General features: G+C 46.1%; 1 protein-coding gene across 4 annotated transcripts in view; it reads right to left on the bottom strand.

The window, feature by feature from the left end:
- The window catches only part of LOC133359160 (uncharacterized), a 195,292-nt gene that overhangs the window by 109,895 nt on the left and 65,260 nt on the right, over positions 1-20,137 (bottom strand). For all 4 annotated transcript variants that reach the window (XR_009757154.1, XM_061577563.1, XM_061577564.1 and 1 more), the window contains exons 9-12: positions 15,632-15,688; positions 11,248-11,284; positions 9,728-9,841; positions 7,199-7,316 (exon numbers count right to left, since the gene is read on the bottom strand). Coding sequence is in view for 3 of the 4 variants with exons in the window: in XM_061577563.1 (XP_061433547.1) it covers positions 7,199-7,316; positions 9,728-9,841; positions 11,248-11,284; positions 15,632-15,688 (326 nt within the window). In the remaining variant the exon portion in view is untranslated. The remainder of the gene's footprint in view (positions 1-7,198; positions 7,317-9,727; positions 9,842-11,247; positions 11,285-15,631; positions 15,689-20,137) is intronic.

Genomic DNA, 20,137 nt, shown 5'->3' with positions numbered 1-20,137 from the left:
TACAACCCTTCACCATAAACGACACTACCACTGACAACAAATGTTTAAACGAATGAATGACTGAAGGGCGACGGCACGGGGAGGGAAACTGAGGTAATCCTTGGCTGTTTCTGGGGCTAAGCAGTTCAAGATGCAAGTTATACAAATGGTGAAGGACCGGTCTGAGTGGAGCGGGTATTGAGAACATTTAAATCGAGCAGATGAAATGATCACCGGAACGGGAGGGATGAGTGAGAAAGGTAGGTCATGTTGAGGGCCCTAGGGGTCAGCGCGTGTTCAGCCATTTGAGTTTCTATACCGAGGCATAAACTCCTTGGATTGAAGCAGAGTCATAAAGAAATAAAAGGGACCTGTAGATACAGGAATGATAGTTAGGCAACATGAAACATTAAAGGGATGACCAAGGGAGGGGGTGCCAGACAATGCAAATTAAACGTGTTTTCCCTTAATTTATTAAGCTCTTCAACTATTTCCTGTTACTCATTCTGATTGCTTGTTATAATGATCTAACTATATAATAACTCATAACTATGGAGGAGGCTTGTGAAGGACCCTACTGGCCAGTTGGAGGCAGTTGCCCTCCAACAACGGAGGTCAGAGAAGCAACACTCAAAACAACGAGCGGAGCGCCGGGAGCTAAAATGCAGCAAGTTGGCACAGGAGGGGGCACAGCTGGTGCATCTACCAGTCATCTCAGTCAGTCAACCCATGACCTCCTGTCAGCGAGCCTTTGACACTTCATGTGGCCTCAAAGTGCACCTGGCCTGGCACAGGTGCCACAGTGACGTCACCGTCACTGAGTGGCGAATGGCGGATATTGTTATTGACAAAACCGAGGTGATTAATATTTATTTTTCCTTTCCAATTTTCAGAAAAATTATTCAACTGTTGCTATAAGAAACTTTGGCAACAGTGTATCTCCTTGCATAACTTCCCTTCTGATATGTAGTTATTCTCTGCATGGCATGTATAAGGTACATACAAACCACCATTTCTAAATCCAGCTTTTGAACATGGTTGCTTTCTGAATTGAGATCTTCATGAACAAATTATATGCAGGCAGAACTCACTTAGCACTACCCAGTATAACACTGATTCGTTATAATGCTCTTTGTCCTGGATAAAACTTTTACCAAAATCCAAGAATCTAAAATGTGCTTACGAGAGAACACAGCAATTCACAAGGAAGCGCACCCGCCGCCATCTTTGTTTACATTCGCTCAGCCAATCAGAGCGACGTACGGTCTGAGCCAAGTGCTCACCAGTTTTTTTTTTAAACACACCCCGCTCACTGACTTTTGTTTGCTCTGCCATGGTCTCACTCTTGCCTTATTTTCGTTTTTGTTGCAAATTCGACCCTTAATGTCTGGAAAAAGGCCTGCGAGTGTTAATTATGTCAATTTTACCAAAGTGTCAAGGAAAAATATTATTTTGGATTTTAAAATGCAAATGCTAAGGTGAGTTAAGGCTGGTGAGTGTCAGGTAGATACGGGTCTAAGCCTGGCCCATCTTCCCGGCAGTAGCTCCTCCAACCCCGTCTCCCACCGCTGTGCCATGTAGGTATACAGTAGGAAGCACTGGTGATTACAGTCCATAATAAATAAAAAATTAAAGTATATATTATTTTTATTCATGAAATTAATATTTACATCTGTATTATTACGAGTGCTATTATCTATACCCCATTTAGAAGAAAACGCTGTCGGGAATGCACCTCCATATCTACAATGGTATAATGACCCCTTTTGACGCCGATTAGATTCAAGCTCAATTCTCCAGGAACGCATCTTGAGCGCTAAGCGAGGTCTGCCTGTATATGCAGTGCAAGGCTAATGTGTCTATCACTATTGAACTCAGTTGTCTCCCTTATACCCCTTTTCCACTTGCACATCCATGCCATGCCAGCACGGGGCCAGCACAGGAAAAGTGGTTTTCTACTGGTGTCTTACGGAGCCAGAACCTAGCCATACTACGCTTGGCTCAAGATATTCGAATCTGGCTCTGGGCCAAGCCCTGCAAATAGCTGGGATAATACAGGTAGGAACAATGTTCCACACTGCCCACCAGGGATTTATTGTCTGTCTGACTGTCTGTCTGTCGTGCATAAATAAATATATAACATAAACAGCTCTTTGATTGGTGGAGACCTACTGCCGGGTCCGGAGAGGGGAGGTGCCTAAGGGAGGAGGGTCAGGGGAGGGGCCTAAGGAAGAAGGGAGTCAGGAGAGGGGCCTGAGGGGGGGGGGGTCAGCGGAGGGGCCTGAGGGAGGGGTGGTCAGGGGAGGGTCCTAAGGGGGGGGGTCAGGGGAGGGGCCTAAGGATATGGGGGGGGTGTGCTCAGGGGAGGGGTCTAAGGGAGGGGGGTGGCGATAGTTAAAGGGGCTGGCTGCCTGGCTACCTAAAGTCAAGTTATCTTTTATACATACAGGTAGGAACAACAGGTTCCACACTGCCCACCAGGGATTATTTGTCTGTCTGTCGTGCACGAATGCGCTGTCCAACCAAGTTCCTACCTGCCCACTCCGAAGGAACGTGTTTAAGTGTGCAATTCACCTGAGGTCCATCAGTTCAACGTAAACACAGCTCCACCACGTCATCTATATGTCTTTAGGTCACACATTGGTATATCAGTTGCATAGCTTGCCTTGTGGAGTAGGATAGTAACCTATGCTTCCTGACCCACGCCACGCTGGCTCAGAACAGCCCCAGTACGGGCTATGATGTATACATGGAAAAAATTGGCATTTCTCTTCATCCTATACCGGTAAATGCTCCAATGTTATTCTTAAAATGTAGCAATTCCCCTCCAGCTACGGGATGTGCTGCAGATAAGGCTTTCGTGGGTGGGCACAAAGTTCCCGTCCCGGCCATCGTCACACTTCTCCACCCCCTATAAGTTTCACTTCTTTCTGCACCTGGGGACAAGTTGCAGCTCAGGATAGAACCATCCTAGTTAATAGTTGCATATTTACGATATATTAATGCAGATTCTCAAACAATTAGGAAACTGTATGTCTATCCTTTCTTGCCTCTTTTTTCGCTCTTTGGACTGTCTGGTTTTTGATGCACGTCCAAATAAAAAAAAAACTCTAATACTCGTGACATAGCTTGATTAACTGTTGTTATTTTAATGCCATTACACACTTGTCGCCTAAAAGTTCGCTTATGTACTGTAGGTGTGCATTGTAAATGAGTGCCAACATCCACTTTTTTGTTTTACGTGTCTTGAAGTCAATTATGATAAGAATAACTTGCTGACTGCGATAATCTCTCTTGTTTCAATAAACGAGAGAGAAGTCATTGGCTGTAAAAACTGCCAAGTGGGCTAAGCTACACAAATTGCCTCACAACTTTCCTCCAATGTTTCACCATCAAAGAGGCCCCCTCTGTTAGCAGGTTGTGAGAGGCAAGTCTTCTGAAGTGTGCACCCCCTGGTATGTCACCGTTCCCACAAAAAGGGTCATGTCATGTAAGCCTTGCAGCCCAGAGCATGGCTCGTGCTTAGATTGCGCGGCAACTTGCGGTCACCATTTTTCTCTGGAGTGCCACCAGGACTGTCAGAGCCACTACACGTCAGCCACTCCCCGTGGCGACTTTATTATTCAGGCCAGCCGTAGAGCCAGCAAATCTGTCGATAAAGGCTCGGACAACTTCGGGGTGTACAGCGGGCAGACTTATACACATTGTGCGAATCTAGGAGATCCAAGCCGCCACACCAGATGAAAACAATGGAAGACGGTTAGTAATGGAGGCGCTTGTCAGTTCTTCTGACCAGCCGTCCAGGGAAGAGGATCTCATCGCGGGGGAGACTTCTCTTCTAGGAGAAGAGGTGGACAAGGGGGATGGATCTAACAGAAGCCTCGTCGGGAACTTGACCGCACATTCCATGCGGGCAAGAACGTCCTCATCAGAGTGACAGAGCAGCTCTGGAGGCCCTTATGGAGGCCCTTATGGTCCAGACCAGACAGCTGATGTGTTTGCCACAGACCCCGCAATCTGCTAGGGCAGACAAGAACATCTTGTTGTCACAGGATGTCACAGGATAGAGATCAGTGCCACTTATCCCATTTCTTGCTTGCGGAAGCATCAACCTCCAGGAACCTGAGATGCAGCTGAACAAGCATCAGATGCACACCTTCATGCAGGAGGCTGTGACAAAGAAGTTGTTCAGAGGAGAGCCAAGTTGGAAAAGACCGAATATGCGACATAACTCCTCATTGGTAAGAGTAATCCTTGGACCGAGATTCGTCAAAGAGAGAACTGAGAAATGGACGTTCCCACATGACTGCCTGTGCTCACTGACGAGGAAGATCAAGCTCAAGCTTCTGAAACCAAAACAACTCGAGCCAATCAAGTCGAAGCCAATTCTTACCAGGGGTCTGCCAGCAAGAAATACAACTCTTCCGCTTCCAGAGTCTCTGATGAAGTAGATCTGCGGGGAATGGGCAAAACCAGCCGAGGCAACATGGACCAGGCATAACCTCAATGCCCATTATGCACTGGGCAAGGTGGACCCTTATACATTCGCTTCATACCACATGTGGTTGCGGCTATGGTAGTGAAGGTGCACCAAGGTCACCCTGTTGCTACGAACGGGGCATGGATAAAGGTCATTGTACTGCAGCTTCCGCCATATACATCTCTACGTACATGGCGTTCATAGCCAAGTTCATTCCCGAGTCGATGGAAATTCTCTCAGGCCCATAGAGGAGGACCAGGAGTTTCACCAGGCCTAGCTCGACGCGAGAAGATACTTGTTCAAAAACACATCCCTGATGGTGGCTTCTGCTGTAACGGGCAGAAGGGTGATCTGACATAAGGGGACAAAAGCTGCCCACCAATTCAAGGGTGGTCTTGTGTACTGTACTATTCGAAGGGGAGAGCCACTCTCACAAGGACCTGATGTAACGATTTACGATGGCAAGAAGGCAGAGGCACATAAGTCATTTTGTCCCCTGCAGGCCTCCAGACACCAGTCCCGGTACAGCAGCAGGAAACCAGCCTACACGTCCAGCTTTGCCGGAGGCAGAACAAGGGAGAAGCTCAAATACCCACAGTGCCAAACTGACAACCACCATGGCATACAAGCATTAGCAGCACTGTTAGTGCCAAGTAAAGCGGCTGGTCCCCCTAGTCTCCTGCATGCATAGGTGACTGTATACCTATGTGGGCATGTACGACACCGGACACATGGGTCTGAGTCATTGGGGAACAAGGCTATAAGCTGGACTTCCAGGAGCCCCACGTTTCAATGAGTTCAAGCATTCATCTCCGCCGGAACATCCAGAGCTCTCTCAGACGCTCACCAAAGAAATGTCACTACTTCTCAACATTCAAGCCATTCAATATGTTGCTGCCAATCAATAAGGACTGGGGTTTTACTCCAGATGTTTCATGGTCAGAAAAGTTATGTGCACTTCAATGGTAATCCTAGATGTAAGAATGCTAAATGCCTTACTTGCAATGCATGCCTACCTGCATGTTTCCATGCACCTGCGGTACTTCCAGTAGCTGTGGCTCTGTGCTCTAGCGCAACACTACACGTACTGGCCATCGCTATTCGGCCTGGCCTCTGCTCCAAGGCTGTTCACCAAGCGACTCATGAACTTCTGGTGACCTGATCAGAGCAGCAACACGTCTCAAACTCTAGCTGGAGAATGATGTAGTCCTTAAATTGCTCAAGGACCATGGTTGGGTGGTGAACCAAGCCAATTGCTTCCTCCAAATGACTCAGTTATCTATCATCTTGGAACCAACATCTGGATGGACTAAGGTCAGATGCAGCTTCGACACTACAAGGCACTTCTCATAAGCCAGCAGGTTCAAGAGCTGCAAACCCGACTGGTAACCAAGACAAGGTATATCCTAGTCCTTCTGGAGCACATGACCTCCACTACGGAGATGCTGCTCTGGTCGAGACTACACATCAGGCCACTTCACTGGGCTCTATTACCTCACAATCCCCTGAATTGGGCAGGTCTGTAGACATTTACTCCTTGGTCCAACAAGCAGAGGGTACTGGCCAAGAAAATAATTTACCATGGATGTGTCTATGACTCTGTAGTGTCCATGGCTTTGTTATGTCCATGTCCATGTAGTGTCTGTGTTACTTTCGTGTGTTCTGACCTCAATGCACATAAATGGAATACATCTATTCAGACTATCAACCCTGGTTCATAAACACAGTCTAAACTCAGACTGATCTTCTGAACTTGATATGGTTAATGAGCATGGCCTTCACCAAAGTTGAGTGGTGATGGATCCATTACTGGGTAAAACTGTACACATAAAAAAACAGAAGTCATGAGCTAACTGAACATTTAATTCCCTCATCAAATGCACAGTGGCAAACAGCTCCATTACATCAAGCAGTTTTAAATGCCTAAGCAGACACTTGCCATACTTCACCACTGTGGCGAGTATACAGTACAGTACAGACTGAACTGAAATATCACTGTCCAAGAATTAAAACAAAGGGTTATAACAAAGCATACTTCATTATCCTTGCTCTAGGGAGCGTTGGATATACCATTAAGATTTATGCAGGGCAGCTATTTCAAGAGTGACTCACAATATCTCTCAGTCTTTAACAAATTGAGCTGCTAATGCTTGTGCCTGAGTAGGCCTTATTATCAGAGCACATGTGGAATGCTGTGTAACTCTGTCTTTGAAACCTGTTATATGCCATGAACTAACACACTCATGGAGTCTACAGAATTAATCACAAGTATTGTGGGTACAGGATTGCAACTTCTCTTCTGCATTTTAAAACAGCTGAACCAGCCTCTGTATAGTCATGTGATCAGGGGACCCTCAATCTGGATAGCAATTCCAAACCTGTTTGTGTTAGATATTGTAAATTATCAAGCGTCATATGACCAGACCTCCTAACTAGGCTATCAATTCCACATTGCACTTACTGCCATTAGTGATTATTGGGTGTAAATATCAAAAAGGGACAGAAAAATGTCCATGTCTCTGCAGCGTCTGAGTCTCTCTACCGTCTGCATCTATGTAGACTGTAGAGTCAGTGTCTTTGAAGTATCTGTCACATTGTGTTCTTGTTTCCACAGTGTCCATGTCTTCGCAGTGTCCATGTCTCTGTAGTGTTTGTGTGTCTGTAATAGCCATGTCTCTATAGTGTCCGTGTTTCTGTAGTGTCCCTTTCTACGTAGTCTCCGTGGTCTCTGTGTCTCACCCCTCCCACGCGTGGATATAGATGTAGTCGGTCTCGTTGGAGCGAGGGATGAACCGGACGCACGTTTTCTTCTTAAATTCCAGCGCCGCCTCCTCGATCTTCTTGATATCGCCATCAACTGTGCGATGAGACACAGGGAGACTCAAGAGTCACATAAGTCGCCATGTGTGAGAGGAGCTAGATAACGGATCACGCTGGCCACTGTGCACTTGTTATAGCGATGGCAACACAAGCGGCACCGCAGCAGCAGGAGCCTCCTCCCTGGGGAGGGAACCGGGGGCCACTGATGGTGAGGTGCAGTGATTTCCTCATTGTTTTAGTCTTGTCATGGTTTCTATTGTCTTTGGAAAGCACCAATCATGTGTGACTTATTGACTTATGACTCATTCACTGAGTCCCCAATGCATGTATTTGACAGCGTTGGTATCTGGCCTTTCTAATTTCTAAACAACTTGTGTTGAGTGAGCGGCACAGATTCATGAAAAAACACGAAGTGGACTCTCTGCACGTGTAAAATCTTCATATCACGGTCCCCCACCTGGCGACTTGAGGAATCGTCATGATTCCCGATTCGAGCCTCTCTAGGCTTAGTTAGAGGCCTACTTGTATGATTATAACATGTATATAAGAAGGTAAAGCTGTACGTCCTATATATCGAGAGTCATGTTTATTACAGAGTTACAACAAATGTTCTCTATTTGCTACCACAGCGCTAGGGTCTGAGGTCGTTCACTATTCGTCCCTGAGAGCAGATGGGATGCCTCAGATAGCGTCTTTGTCGTATGTATGTTAATTTAAATAAAGTAATCAAAGGAAAATCAAGGAATGTGATTACATCACATTAAATGCCGAATAAAGGGTATGTTAATTGTTTTTTTTACCCTTCTATCTGGCAAGATAGAAGGGTAAAAAACCAATTATCATATTTTTACTGGCAAATGAGGTTCCCATAGTGTAAAGGGTATGTTACTTCTAATATAAGTCATTGGTAATTATCAGACGTAAAAAATATAATTACTGGACCTGTGATGTCAAAGTTTGCGTGATGTCAGAATGCATGCCAATAATAACTGATGCACTATGATGGTTCTAAATGTATATCCTCTAGTCATTGCAATGCCCCTCTTCTTTGATAATGTTCATGATTATACCATCTGGTCCAGGAACTATCCCCTTGTTCACACTACAATCGACAGAGTTGACCTCTTCAAGTATGACATCTGGAACTTCCTCTTTATCTGAGATTCTGTATCCTATGTGATGCGCATTTTTTGTGATAGTGAGATACATATAACTAATTCACTAACTGCAAGAATATATCCCAATCATGAGTTAGAATTCCATCTCTTCCACTAGGGTCAATGATTTGTGAATTGAAAATAATTTTTGCTAACGCTTTTCCAAAGGAAATATCAATTAATCAAAGCTCTGGGGATATGGTTTGATCTTTGGGTGAATGTAAGTACACACACCAATCCTACAAAGTAATTGAGTAACTTTTTTCTTCAGAGACAAATGTTCCTTATTATCCACTCGCCTACAGCCTATCACAGCAATCTCTTTGCCCAAAAGCGTTTATGGTCAATTGATTATAAATTCACACATAGCACAGCTCTACATAATTTAAACCCCGTTACACATTGGGTGCTGCACTTTTTTCTAAACGAGTGCCACTCTGTTCATGCGAACTCTACCTTCAATCTGGTCCCCCTTCCAGTCTCTCGGCGGTGGGAGGTACATCATTGCTCAAAGTTTATTTTAAAAGCAGCTAAAGGTATCGGTCTTTAATGAAGAGTGTGAACAAGGCACAGAAAGAACTAGGCGCACGAAAATCAAGGAACAGGGATGAAGCACAAAGAGCAGGAAAATTAGCATTTCATGACCGGGGCGTGCGAGGTCTTTCAAGGACTTTTTCTACAGATTAATTTGAATGGTAATTCTGAGAACGTTTTCTCACGCTAATTTGAAGAACAACCAAAACACTTTTTTCCCAAAGAGGAATGTTGCAGTTTCTGTAGCAGCAGCAATGGCTTAGATGTAGGTGGCTACTTAAGGCAGTTTAACACGTAGGCCTTCGTCTCCCATGGTGGGTTTACTCTCCAACACACTGGTATGCTGAAGTAGTAACTAATTGGCATATTTTGTTTACGTGACTAATTGGCTGCATCGGGTGGTGGCAGGTTTCACAGCACATTTATATTGACGCAATCTAACCCAAAAAAACCTTTATTGTGGCTTCTTAAATCATTAGAGTGATAATAAAATGAAATTATTTCATGCAAACGTTTTAATAGAAAAATGTCTGGAGGCAAAATAGCGAAAGCATCGTTTTAGACAAAAGAGGCACCCAGCTGCACATAGAAAAAGAAGTTAAGTGTGTATGATTATGGTGGTGTATGTCTTGAAAGAAGCTGCAGATCTTAGGAAACCAAGTATCAAATTTTTTAATTGTTAATGCTTGAATAAAAAGGAATTAACCCATTATTACTTTAACCAGCACGTGTCTAACACTTGAGGCGGAACACTCACAGAAGGCGAGGGACACCTTGTAGGGTACGTAGACTTTGCCGTTCTCTGACTTGGGCCATTCCCTAAAGATGCGGTTCCGGGGAAAGGCGATGTCTCCCCACTCGAGCCTGTAATCTGTGTGAACCAAGACAGCGCCACTCTTACACTCATGCATCACTCACTGTGAGACACTCATTCGCAGTGTAAGACTATTACAACACTCAACAATAATAATCACTACAGTGCTTGTGCCAGGCTCGATGCATTTTTCAGCCACGTAACGTGTCGAAAGGCTCACTGATAGGTCACAGGACAGACCCAGGTATTATGGGTTGACTGACTGAGATGACTGATCTCCGCTGTGCCAAATTATTTTGTTTTAACCAGCTGGAGCTATGCTTATTGTTCTGAGTATGGCCCGTCTGCCCTCCATTGTTGTTGGGAGGCCAAATGCTTCCAACTGCACGGTAACATTCTTTCCAGGCTTTAGCTCCCACTATCTAGTAAAACAGAAGCTACTTGGGCATGCAGTGACTGGGTATGCCTGCTATATAACCTAGTGAACGCAGCCTGGACTGCTAGAGCTCACGGATGGGAATGTGTCCAGAACTTTCAAGGATCTGTGCACTCCTCATACAATCCAGGGTGTTTATACCTAGGATGGAACGGAGGGAGTAAAGACTTAATGCTTCAAACTGGCACAGATTTTCCTTACAAATCCCACGCTTCGCAATTGTAGATAAGAGAGGTTATAACTATGGCCGAGAAGACCTGAAGCTTTATATGGAACAACAGGCCAGGTAGCTTCCCCATAGTGTTATACAGCTAATGTAAAGGTAATACCACTCGACTGGAGTGAGACTTCTACTGCCAAACCGGAACAGGTCATAAGGACACTGCCAGTCACCTCAGTCAATTAACCCATAGCACCTGGGTCTGTCCCGTAACCTCCTGCCAGCGAGCCTTCAATACTTCACGTGGCCTTAAAGTGCACAATAGCCTGGCACAAGCGTCGTGGTGAGGTTACCGTTACTTAGTGGCAAATGGCGGTTGTTGTTTGTGTCACACACTACTGAGTGGGTAGCAGTAGTGTAGCAGTGAGTGTGCCGCTCTACGAACTCAGTGACCCAAGTTCGGTTTCCGGTCATGGTCAACACCAGTTAACCAGCCCTGGGTCTCCTCTAGGTCGACTCAGCTTCAAATTAGGACATGGCACAGTGTGTAAACATTGCCACTCAGGAGACAAAGGCGGCCGGGTATGGTGCTGGCCACCCACACCCTCGTGTGCCTTGCCGGCCTTCATAGCTGCACGCTAACAGCACTTGCCCCAATAGTCTGTTGAGGCTATTCTGGGGATCTTTGTTGTAGGTGAGTGCTCTGTGATAGTTGTGATAATTCCGGAGAGTAAGTGACATACACGGAGTGTAACACACACGGAGTGTAAATGACACACCCAGTGTAAATGACACTCCGAGTGTAAGTGACACACGCTGAGTGTAAGTGACACACGCTGAGTGTAAGTGACACAGAGTGCTCCTCACCTCGTCTCTCAGTCTCTACCTTCAGCTTCTCTCTCAGCTGCGCTCACAGCGAGAGACAGGGAGACAGTGGAGGGGTAGAAATGCACGCACGCTGCCTGCTATACTCGTCTTCACGTCACTCTCGTGATGATCATCGTCAATGTCATTGCCTTTTTATCACTGCATCTGATGAAATGTGCTTAAAGCCAGCACTCCTGGATTATTCATTCATAATAACTCCGTCAAGACCTCCTCCAAATCTTAATCTGTTTTTCAAATAATTAATATTGTAATTAGTAATGTGTATATACGTGGACACGTGTAAGCCATGTTGTCAATCGACTCACAGAGGGGGACCTCCACACACTATGCAAGCTGGGGGGTAAGTTGGCCATACTGCACCGCACTGGTCAGTGTGGCTTAGTGAAATTGGGGAGCATGTACATGGAAGAATATATATTTAGAGTACAATAATGGATGCCCTTTGCTCGGCACAATGTAACTCCATTAATGTTTATTTATTTTCATTGTTTAAGCTCCATGAATGAATTTGATTAAATTAATATTTATCGGATCCCACTGCCCACATACCAATACCCGCCATTCACCACAACATGACGGTGACATCTGTTGTATATATAGGCCTTTTTGCATTATCAATATTAAGAATAATTCTGCCAATATTTTTTCAAATAATCAATCGCGGGGTCGCTTGGAGCACAAACAAAAATGTAACCACCACCCACACCCCACACAACAGCTGCCTTTCAGAAACCAGGCAGCCGGAGATAAAGGTAATACAAAAAAAACCTTGGTACAAAGGAAAGAGGGGGGAGTTCTCTAATGATATTCTGGGGATATCTCATCACAACTTCAAAGACCGCCGCCAATCAGATGTCGCCGCCAATCAGATGTCGCCAGCTTGTCCAGGGCAGCGAAAACCACGCAGACAGGTTATCTCAGTTAACGAAAAAATCCGAAAATTAGCGACCAGAATAAGTGTATAACATAGACTGTCAACACACTCAACCAGATTTAAACCAGACTGCAGCCACATTGGTGGCCTTAGAGTTATTAATTACCTTATTTTACTCTCATTCACCTCCCATATTGTTTCTTGTATCTTGCTATTGACGTGACTTTACAAAGAAAAGGAATATGAATTCCGGCAGTCGAGAAAGCTTAAGTGAAAACTTACTTCGACCTCTAACCTCAGGACACCAAAACATAACTCGAGTAAAACAGCACAAACCCCTGAATACAGATAGACAACAAAGGTTAATAAAACCCTAAGAAACACTCGGTAATAACAATGCTGAATAACAAATCTTGAATAAAAATATACCAAATAATAATTATGAAGTATTGGACCGAGGGTCGCCAAGAAGAATAAAAGGGGAAATAAGTCAATCATACATAACCAAGATAAATGTATTCCATAGAAAATCCTCCCAGCCGCCTCTGTTCTCCCAGCAGCACGTGATAGCAAGATTTGCACACACAGGCAAAAGAGCATCTCCCCTTAAACATAAATCAAACAACGATGGAAATACTGTGAACACGGCTACAAAACATACCTTGAGTCACTTACAGAATCATAACTACAAAATAAGATGTAAAATGAGTTTTTGTTTTAACTTCCAAACGGTACAACAGGACACAACTTGAAAAGCTTTTGTGAGGCAAAGAATGTCACACCCACCACGAGGGCAGAGGGGGAAGCGGGGGAAATGAAACTCACATAGAGTTTATTGCAATAATAAACCGAGGTAGCAGAATGGGCATCTGTTTTCCACAGACTTAACAGATGGCTTAATGAATCAGAACACACACTCACAGGACACACGCCCAACTTCCCCCACCGCAGAGTGACATCAAAGGAAATTCCGGTCCTTTGTGAGAAGGCGAGCCGAGGTGGGCGAATTTTCATTTAAGCACGGACACAGATCGTGAAATTCAGTCTTGCAAGGGAGCAGGCTGCGGGGAGTCTCAGAGAGGGACATGGCCTCGACATCAACCATGGGTGTCGCCTCGCAGAGATAAGTAGCGATGTGTTGTTAAGAGCGGAGTTCGGCATGGGCCGACAGTATCGCTGAAAGTTTATTCTACATTTATCCTGATGTATTGAGTCGCTTGCAAAGTAAAGGATTGTGATAAGTTGTATTGTACTAAGCTTTCACGGTCGTTTAAGAGGTGTGCGAATACAATTCAGAAGACTCCAGCAATTTCAGAAGACTCCAGCAGAAGAAGACTCCAGCAGAAGAAGACTCCAGCAGCTACCGAAGATCACCACCAGCAACAGAAGGGCTTTGCAATCAACCAAGGATGGCGAGGCTCGCTGAGGAGCGATGTGCTACCTAGTGCGAGTTCACCGCTGACAGAAGAAGTATTGCTCGAAAGTCGTTCTACACTGAGTGTCAGCTCCCACGAGCCGCTGCAGTTTGAGTTGAGCTGACGAGCAACGTCCAGCAATCAACCTTGAGAAAGGGCGGAAAGCGCCAAGCATCGACCAAGCCAGCATCACAGAGAACCAGCTACATCGAGCAAGGGTGTCTGCCACCAGCGAACTTACTGCGAGCGCATCGTTCACCGCCAGAGAACACGGAGCCGGAGAGAGCGCGCAGCAGCGCCGCCACCGCCACCGAGCACAGGTGTCAGCTTGCCAGCGGACGAGGGACAAGAGCGACCGAGCATCTTCAAGGACAAGCATCGTGCCGACACAGCTCATCCAGCAGCGGAGAGAGCCGGCAGCTAACAGCGGACAGGCCCCGAGCGAGAGGGGGAGCTCCGAAGCCGTTCGTATGACACGCCCACATTCACACGCCACCACGCATCGCCGGCGTCTGCTCGACGCAAAGAATTGACCAAGGGAACCAAAACCATGCTCACATACATAAACATACCCGGACTAACAATAAGGATCAAGGAGACAAATCCCCACACGCACCTGAAACACATACCCGGACTGATGATAAGAAGACTAATGACAAGGGTGCGTCAACTATTAGTGATAATGAAGAACCTCGCTGCTCAATGAGTGATATGAATACGGTCGTTTATAAATACATTAGTCGTTATTTTTCTTTTTAATCGCATCAAAAATTACCAATAGATTAATCAATATAAACTAAACGTTTGAAACCTTCGTTACGAATCTACACGCTCACAGGGAGAATATTGTGTTAAACCTTTCTTTTGATCACATAATCTTGCCCACGAATTAATTGAAGCCTTAGCCAAAAGATAAGCATCTTGCCTAAGCAGGCATACACTGCTGCACACCATTGTTCCAAGACATTTCGTTAATTATAGAATCTTGCCAATTAATCTATTGACGTGTACTTTTGCCTTCGGGATATAATAATCTTTTTATTGCCTTTCGTATGAATATCGTCGCATGCATGTTTAAGGACTAGTCCCTATCGCCGTATATGCTCGTGTTACTCTGTGGAATTAATCAATTGTTCGGTTTCCCAGTTTGACAACGTAATCATTGATGGTTAAATGTACGGATCAATGAGGGGAACTTCCCCAGTGGTACTGTGTTGATAATTCCAATCATAAGTGTATTCGCATATTAGAGTGTTATGTTTTTGTTTAGAAATTAAAATTGCTTAACACAGAAGAATCTGAGTGGTTCCTTCCTGAGTTCATGCATAATAAACTTAATTATAAGAACTGTATCCTGCGTTGAGATTTGAATTTGGAGACCTGACATAAACACACTAAGATATAATCAGTAAATGTTATAACGAGGATAATTGTATTATTCCGATTGATAATACGACCCTAGACAACGAAGCCGAGCTTAATTTAGCATAATTACATCACACTTGGATAACGTCATACAACTCATTGTATTATCCCGATTGATAATACGACCCTAGACAACGAAGCTAAGCTTAATTATCATAACTGCAAATATTAGCATAATCGCATACACTTGCATAACTTAATATGATCACCTCCCTCGTTATCATAATTTGTGCGCATATTTACATAAATTAGCATACATTCCGATGTTTACGCATTTTTTTAATCTTCATTTAATTTTCTAATTTTTAGTAATTTTTCAAGATCCAGGTGCACTTTAAGGTCACATGAGGTGTCGAAGGCTCGCTGACAGGAGGTCATGGGACAGACCCAGGTGGCATGGGTTGACTCAGATGACTGATATATGCATCAGCTGTGCCCCCTACCCACACACAAGCTTAATGACACGTCTGCTTTGTAAGAAATGCATCACCGACAAGTGTAATGCATCGCATGCAGGGAGCACAGCCAGGTGGCACTCCGTTGCGTCACGCGTGAAGCGACGCTCCCGTGAATTGCGTGTGGTGCGCATGGTGTGCATGTTGCGCGTGGTGCAAAGCTGGTTCTTAGAGAGCATTAGGACCTGTCTCACCTTGGGGAGAATTTCCTGCAGTGCCTCTTGATCCAGCTCGGCTCCCGGCTGCAGCGTCTGGGGGCAAAGCAGGGATCGGTCATCCTCTCTCACGCAGAGAGATCCGTGTGTGGTGTGAGTAGGGATGAGTCATCCTCTCACGCAGAGAGATCCGAGTGTGGTGTGAGCCGGGACAAGTCAGGCCCCCCCCCCCCACCCCCGTATATCTAGACCAACAGAGACTCCTCAGCCGTGCATTGTGCTGAGCGACAGCTACTGACAGTTGATGTATATATGCTTTTTCCAGAAAATTATATTAAGACTGATGTTGCCAATTTTGAATGCAATAGTTTTTTTTTATATATCTGGATTTAGCGGGTTCCAAAAAAAATCCAGTGGGGTTAGACCTGTTAACTCCTCCGTCAAGACAACAAAGACCAAGGAGCACCCCTCCCCCTGCCCACACAAAAGACATCTGGAGTAGAGGCCGACCGAAACTGAATTTCTGGTTTCGGCCGAAACCGAAACTTTCGGCACCGAAACCGAATTTCGGTCGGCCTCTAATCTGGAGGTTAGTTATTCACAAACTTGGCTTGGGAAGTTGTAAAACTGGATTGACCACCACCTCATGAATAATTTGAAAAATAGGATTCAATGTTAACTTGATAGAATGTATTGTTATATGATTATGTAGCTCAGTTTTTTACTACGACTTTTTACATGTTTATTAACACCCACCAATCTCTATATAGTGCCAAGAGATCTGGGTTAGACATATACACTTGATAACGAATGATAGAAGTTTTGATAATTTAGAAGATATACAATACGAATTTTTTCAATTCTCTACGACCAAAATAATGTGTTCCAGGGGTATAAGCAGAGCCTGCACAAACGCCTTTGTCTTCCCAGTGGCTGTCATTACATGCTACAGCAGGAATTAATTTCTAAGGATGAGCCGACAATAAACAAGGCTACAGACACCATACTTAGGAGCAATTAAAAACATCTGCATCCAAAAGACTAAAGATGACCTCCAGAGGAAGGGGGAAGTATGGCCGAGGTGACAATCACTGGCTCAGGATATCCAGGCAGCCAGATAAAAAAGGTCCTTGATGTGAAGGACGTAATAAACCATTTAGGATCTTAACTGATTGTTGTTCACATTTACGGTGACTTTCAGATCGCAGTCCACTCACTGGCATTGACTGTGTATCTTGTGTTCTCCACAGGGAATGGATTATTTGCTCTGCTGCGGGTCTCCTTCCACCACTCTCCCATTGACATGTTTCGTTGCTTCTACATACTATTAACATCCCCTCCCTTTGTTAATGCTACCCCCTACCACCTCCCTTTGATGCTGCTAATCCTGCATAATGCATGGGCATAATATGACTTTGACCCCCCCCGCCCACCTCCTACGCATTTCCAATAAATATGCTAAAATTCCTCTTGATATGCAAATTATTTTGTCAAGGCGCTCTTCTTCCACCTCCAACCCAGATTATATATACGCTCCAAGCTTGGCAGTGTTTCATTCTTCACCTGAAGACGGCTGCTTGCGTTGTAGCCGAAACGTCAAGAGAATAATTTTATTATGTTTTATTTTATTATTTTTATTGTTTCCATTCTACGTGACTTTACCGAAAGAACCAAGAAGATAAACTAAAACAGACACACAGACACGCATACCCGGACAAACGGTCACAATTAAAAGGAAACCTGCTCCTTTGTGAGAGAAATCAAAAGACCAAAAACTGACCGATGACGAGCGAAGGAGCAAAATCAAAAGAATTTGGATATAAACGACGAAGACAGAACCACCAAACCAGTCTTGCAATGACAAGCTTTGGGGTATGATCTTCGAAATTAACCATGGGTGTCGAGTCTTGCAGAGGAGAGGGGCTATGTGTTGCTTAGTGTTAAGTTCGGCGCTGACAGACTGAGTAGCGCTGAAAGTTTTATTCTACATTTATGTTTTGAGTCGCTTGTAGAGTTGAGGACTATGAGAAGTTGTACTTGTATTAAACTATAAGAGTTGTGTGTTCATATAATATTGTGATCAGATAAGACGGGTGAGAAGTTAAGTGGAGATTGGAGTTATACACTAATATCGAGAATGCATGAAATGTTGTCCAAGCGACTGATATTCTGATAAGAGTTTTGATGAGTTTTGGAGAGTGAGTGAGGAGGCGTGGGGAGTGAGTGAGGAGGTGTGACGAGCAGCGCACAGCAGGAGCCCTCCTGTGGAAGGGGGGGGGGACACCAATGGTGGTCGCGCGAAGCAATCTGCTCCTGACAGGCAATGAGGACTGACCAGCAGCGCAGCGGCTAACGCCTAACCACGAGCGTACTGACTCAGAAGACGAGCACCCTCCAGCAAAGGTCGAGCTCGAGGCACAATCAACCGTGTCTGGTGCCAAGGGGGGTGACGCACTGCCGCCCAGCAGACGAGCTGCGAGCGCTATCTGGCAACGTGACCATCGCACACAGTCTGACCCATCGATCCCTGCCAACACGGGCACCGCAGCCAGCTGAGTAGCGTGCCGAATCGACAACCACTCCACTGTGGACGGAGCCTGACGGTGCAGCCGAGAACAAAACGCCGTTTTTTCGACACACACATCCGCCGACCCAACGCCCCCTGTTGGGGACCTGAAGTATTTTTGGTACAGGGAAACTAGCCGTAATCAAGCCTGCCCCGTCTCCGAAACAGACCACAGTTAGCCAAGATCGTGCATGTGTAGTGACATAAGACGTCACTACTGTGTCAGCCCGGACGAGGGCTGGGGGGCCCCAAGAGGGTGCCTGGGGGGTCACGTGGTGGAGGGACCCAGACCTCCCGTGAGGTGGGGGAAGGGAGGCGTGGCCTGGGAAGGGAGGCGTGGCCTGGGCGAAGCCGGCCACGCCAGAGACGAGATATAAGCGTGGTGTGAACGCAGAGCGAGGCGGTTGTACTGTATTCCGAAGAGTGAAGACACCATCGGTCGTCAAGTCCCGAGTCGTCGTCCTGGGCCAGGCAGGCCGTTGCCTGCCTGGTCCAGTCTGTGTCGCGTTCCAGAGTGTTAGTGAGTTGAGGAAGGTGGTCACCACCTCATGTACAGTGTTAGATTCCAAAGAACACAGGATGAGATGTTACTATCCTTTGTGCAAGCACTTCCAAGAGTTCATGAACAGTGAGCCTGGTGAAATTTGGGGAGCGCATCGTCAGTAGTGACCCTTTGGTTCCTAGGGTGTTTCGGCCTTTCATACTATACACCCTCCCCAAAGGCGGCCAGCGACAGGGTGATCAATCCTACGCTTGCGTCCCATTCCCAATTAGTCATAGGAGTTGCCTTGTTGTTGGTAGCCAACATCCCATGGGACTATGCATGGCAGGGGCGTCCTCCTCCCTGAGTCAAGCATTGTTGACTGCATACCTCCTGGCCCTCTCACTTTGGGGCCCAGCTGGGGTCTTTCCTCTTCATCCAGAGCCACTGACTGCTGCCTTCTGCCGCCTCCGATACAGCTTTGATTGCCGAACGCTGGCTCTGGCCCTTAATTCCCAGGTCTCTAAGCAGTCTGGTTGTAGATGTTGCCACAAAACCTCTGCAGCCCACCTCCACTGGTCGGACTTCTGTGTTCCAGCCATGATGCCGTGCTTCGGCAGCTAGATCGGCATAGCGCAGATGTTTTCGCTCATAAGCCTCATCTACTGAGTCCTCCCAGGGTACTGTGAGCTCAATGATGAAGACCTTCTTGAGCGAACGGGACCAGAGCACCACGTCAGGTCTTAGGGTGGTGGTTGCGATCTCCGGAGGAAACACAAGTTGCCGGCCAATGTCAGCTAGCATTTTCCAGTCGCGGGCCAAGCGCAGCTGGTCTCGCTCTATTGGTGTAGAGCCGCTCTTCGGTGGTTTAGCCCCTTCGCGGACAAAGGTCGTCCGTAAGGGGTGTGATGCTGCTGGGGGTGGTAGGGAGTTGGTGGCAGCTCGCTTGTCCTCCAGGGCGGACGCAAGGTTTTTAAGGACTTGGTTGTGACGCGAAGTGTAGCGTCCTTGGGTGAGGCTTGTTTTACACCCTGTGAGAATGTGCCTGAGGTTGGCTGGCATGGAACAGAGGGCACAGTCCGGATCTTCACCATACCATTGGTGAAGATTAACTGGTGTTGGAAGGATGTCATATGTTGCTCTGATGGAGAAGCTCAACCGCCTCGCTTCCGTGGCCCACAGATCCTTCCAGCTGATCTTCCTCTTCTGCACACTGTCCCATCGAGTCCACTGTCCTTGTTTGGCAAGAGAGACTGCCTTGGCCCACCTTGCAGCCTCCTCCTGATGGCGTACTTCCTGCACTACCATCTTCCGCCGCTCTGGTGCAGTGGCCTTACTTCAAGCAGCACGGCTAGTTAGCCCAAGGCCTCCTCTCCCTTGCTGAACATGACCCACAATGTCAGCATGTCTGAGGGCTGCTGTTGCCTCCTGGACTGCTTTTCCTGGCCTCCATTTGCGCCCAGTTGCCAAGGTCGGCGCGTTGTTGCTCACCACTGGG

Source organism: Lethenteron reissneri, chromosome 64, assembly GCF_015708825.2.
Source record: "Lethenteron reissneri isolate LAM-NWPU_2019-01 chromosome 64, ASM1570882v1, whole genome shotgun sequence".
In the NCBI taxonomy this organism is placed as follows: domain Eukaryota; kingdom Metazoa; phylum Chordata; class Hyperoartia; order Petromyzontiformes; family Petromyzontidae; genus Lethenteron; species Lethenteron reissneri.
The sequence above is the reverse complement of the archived record's forward strand: the minus strand, read 5'-3'. Positions and strand labels throughout refer to the sequence as shown.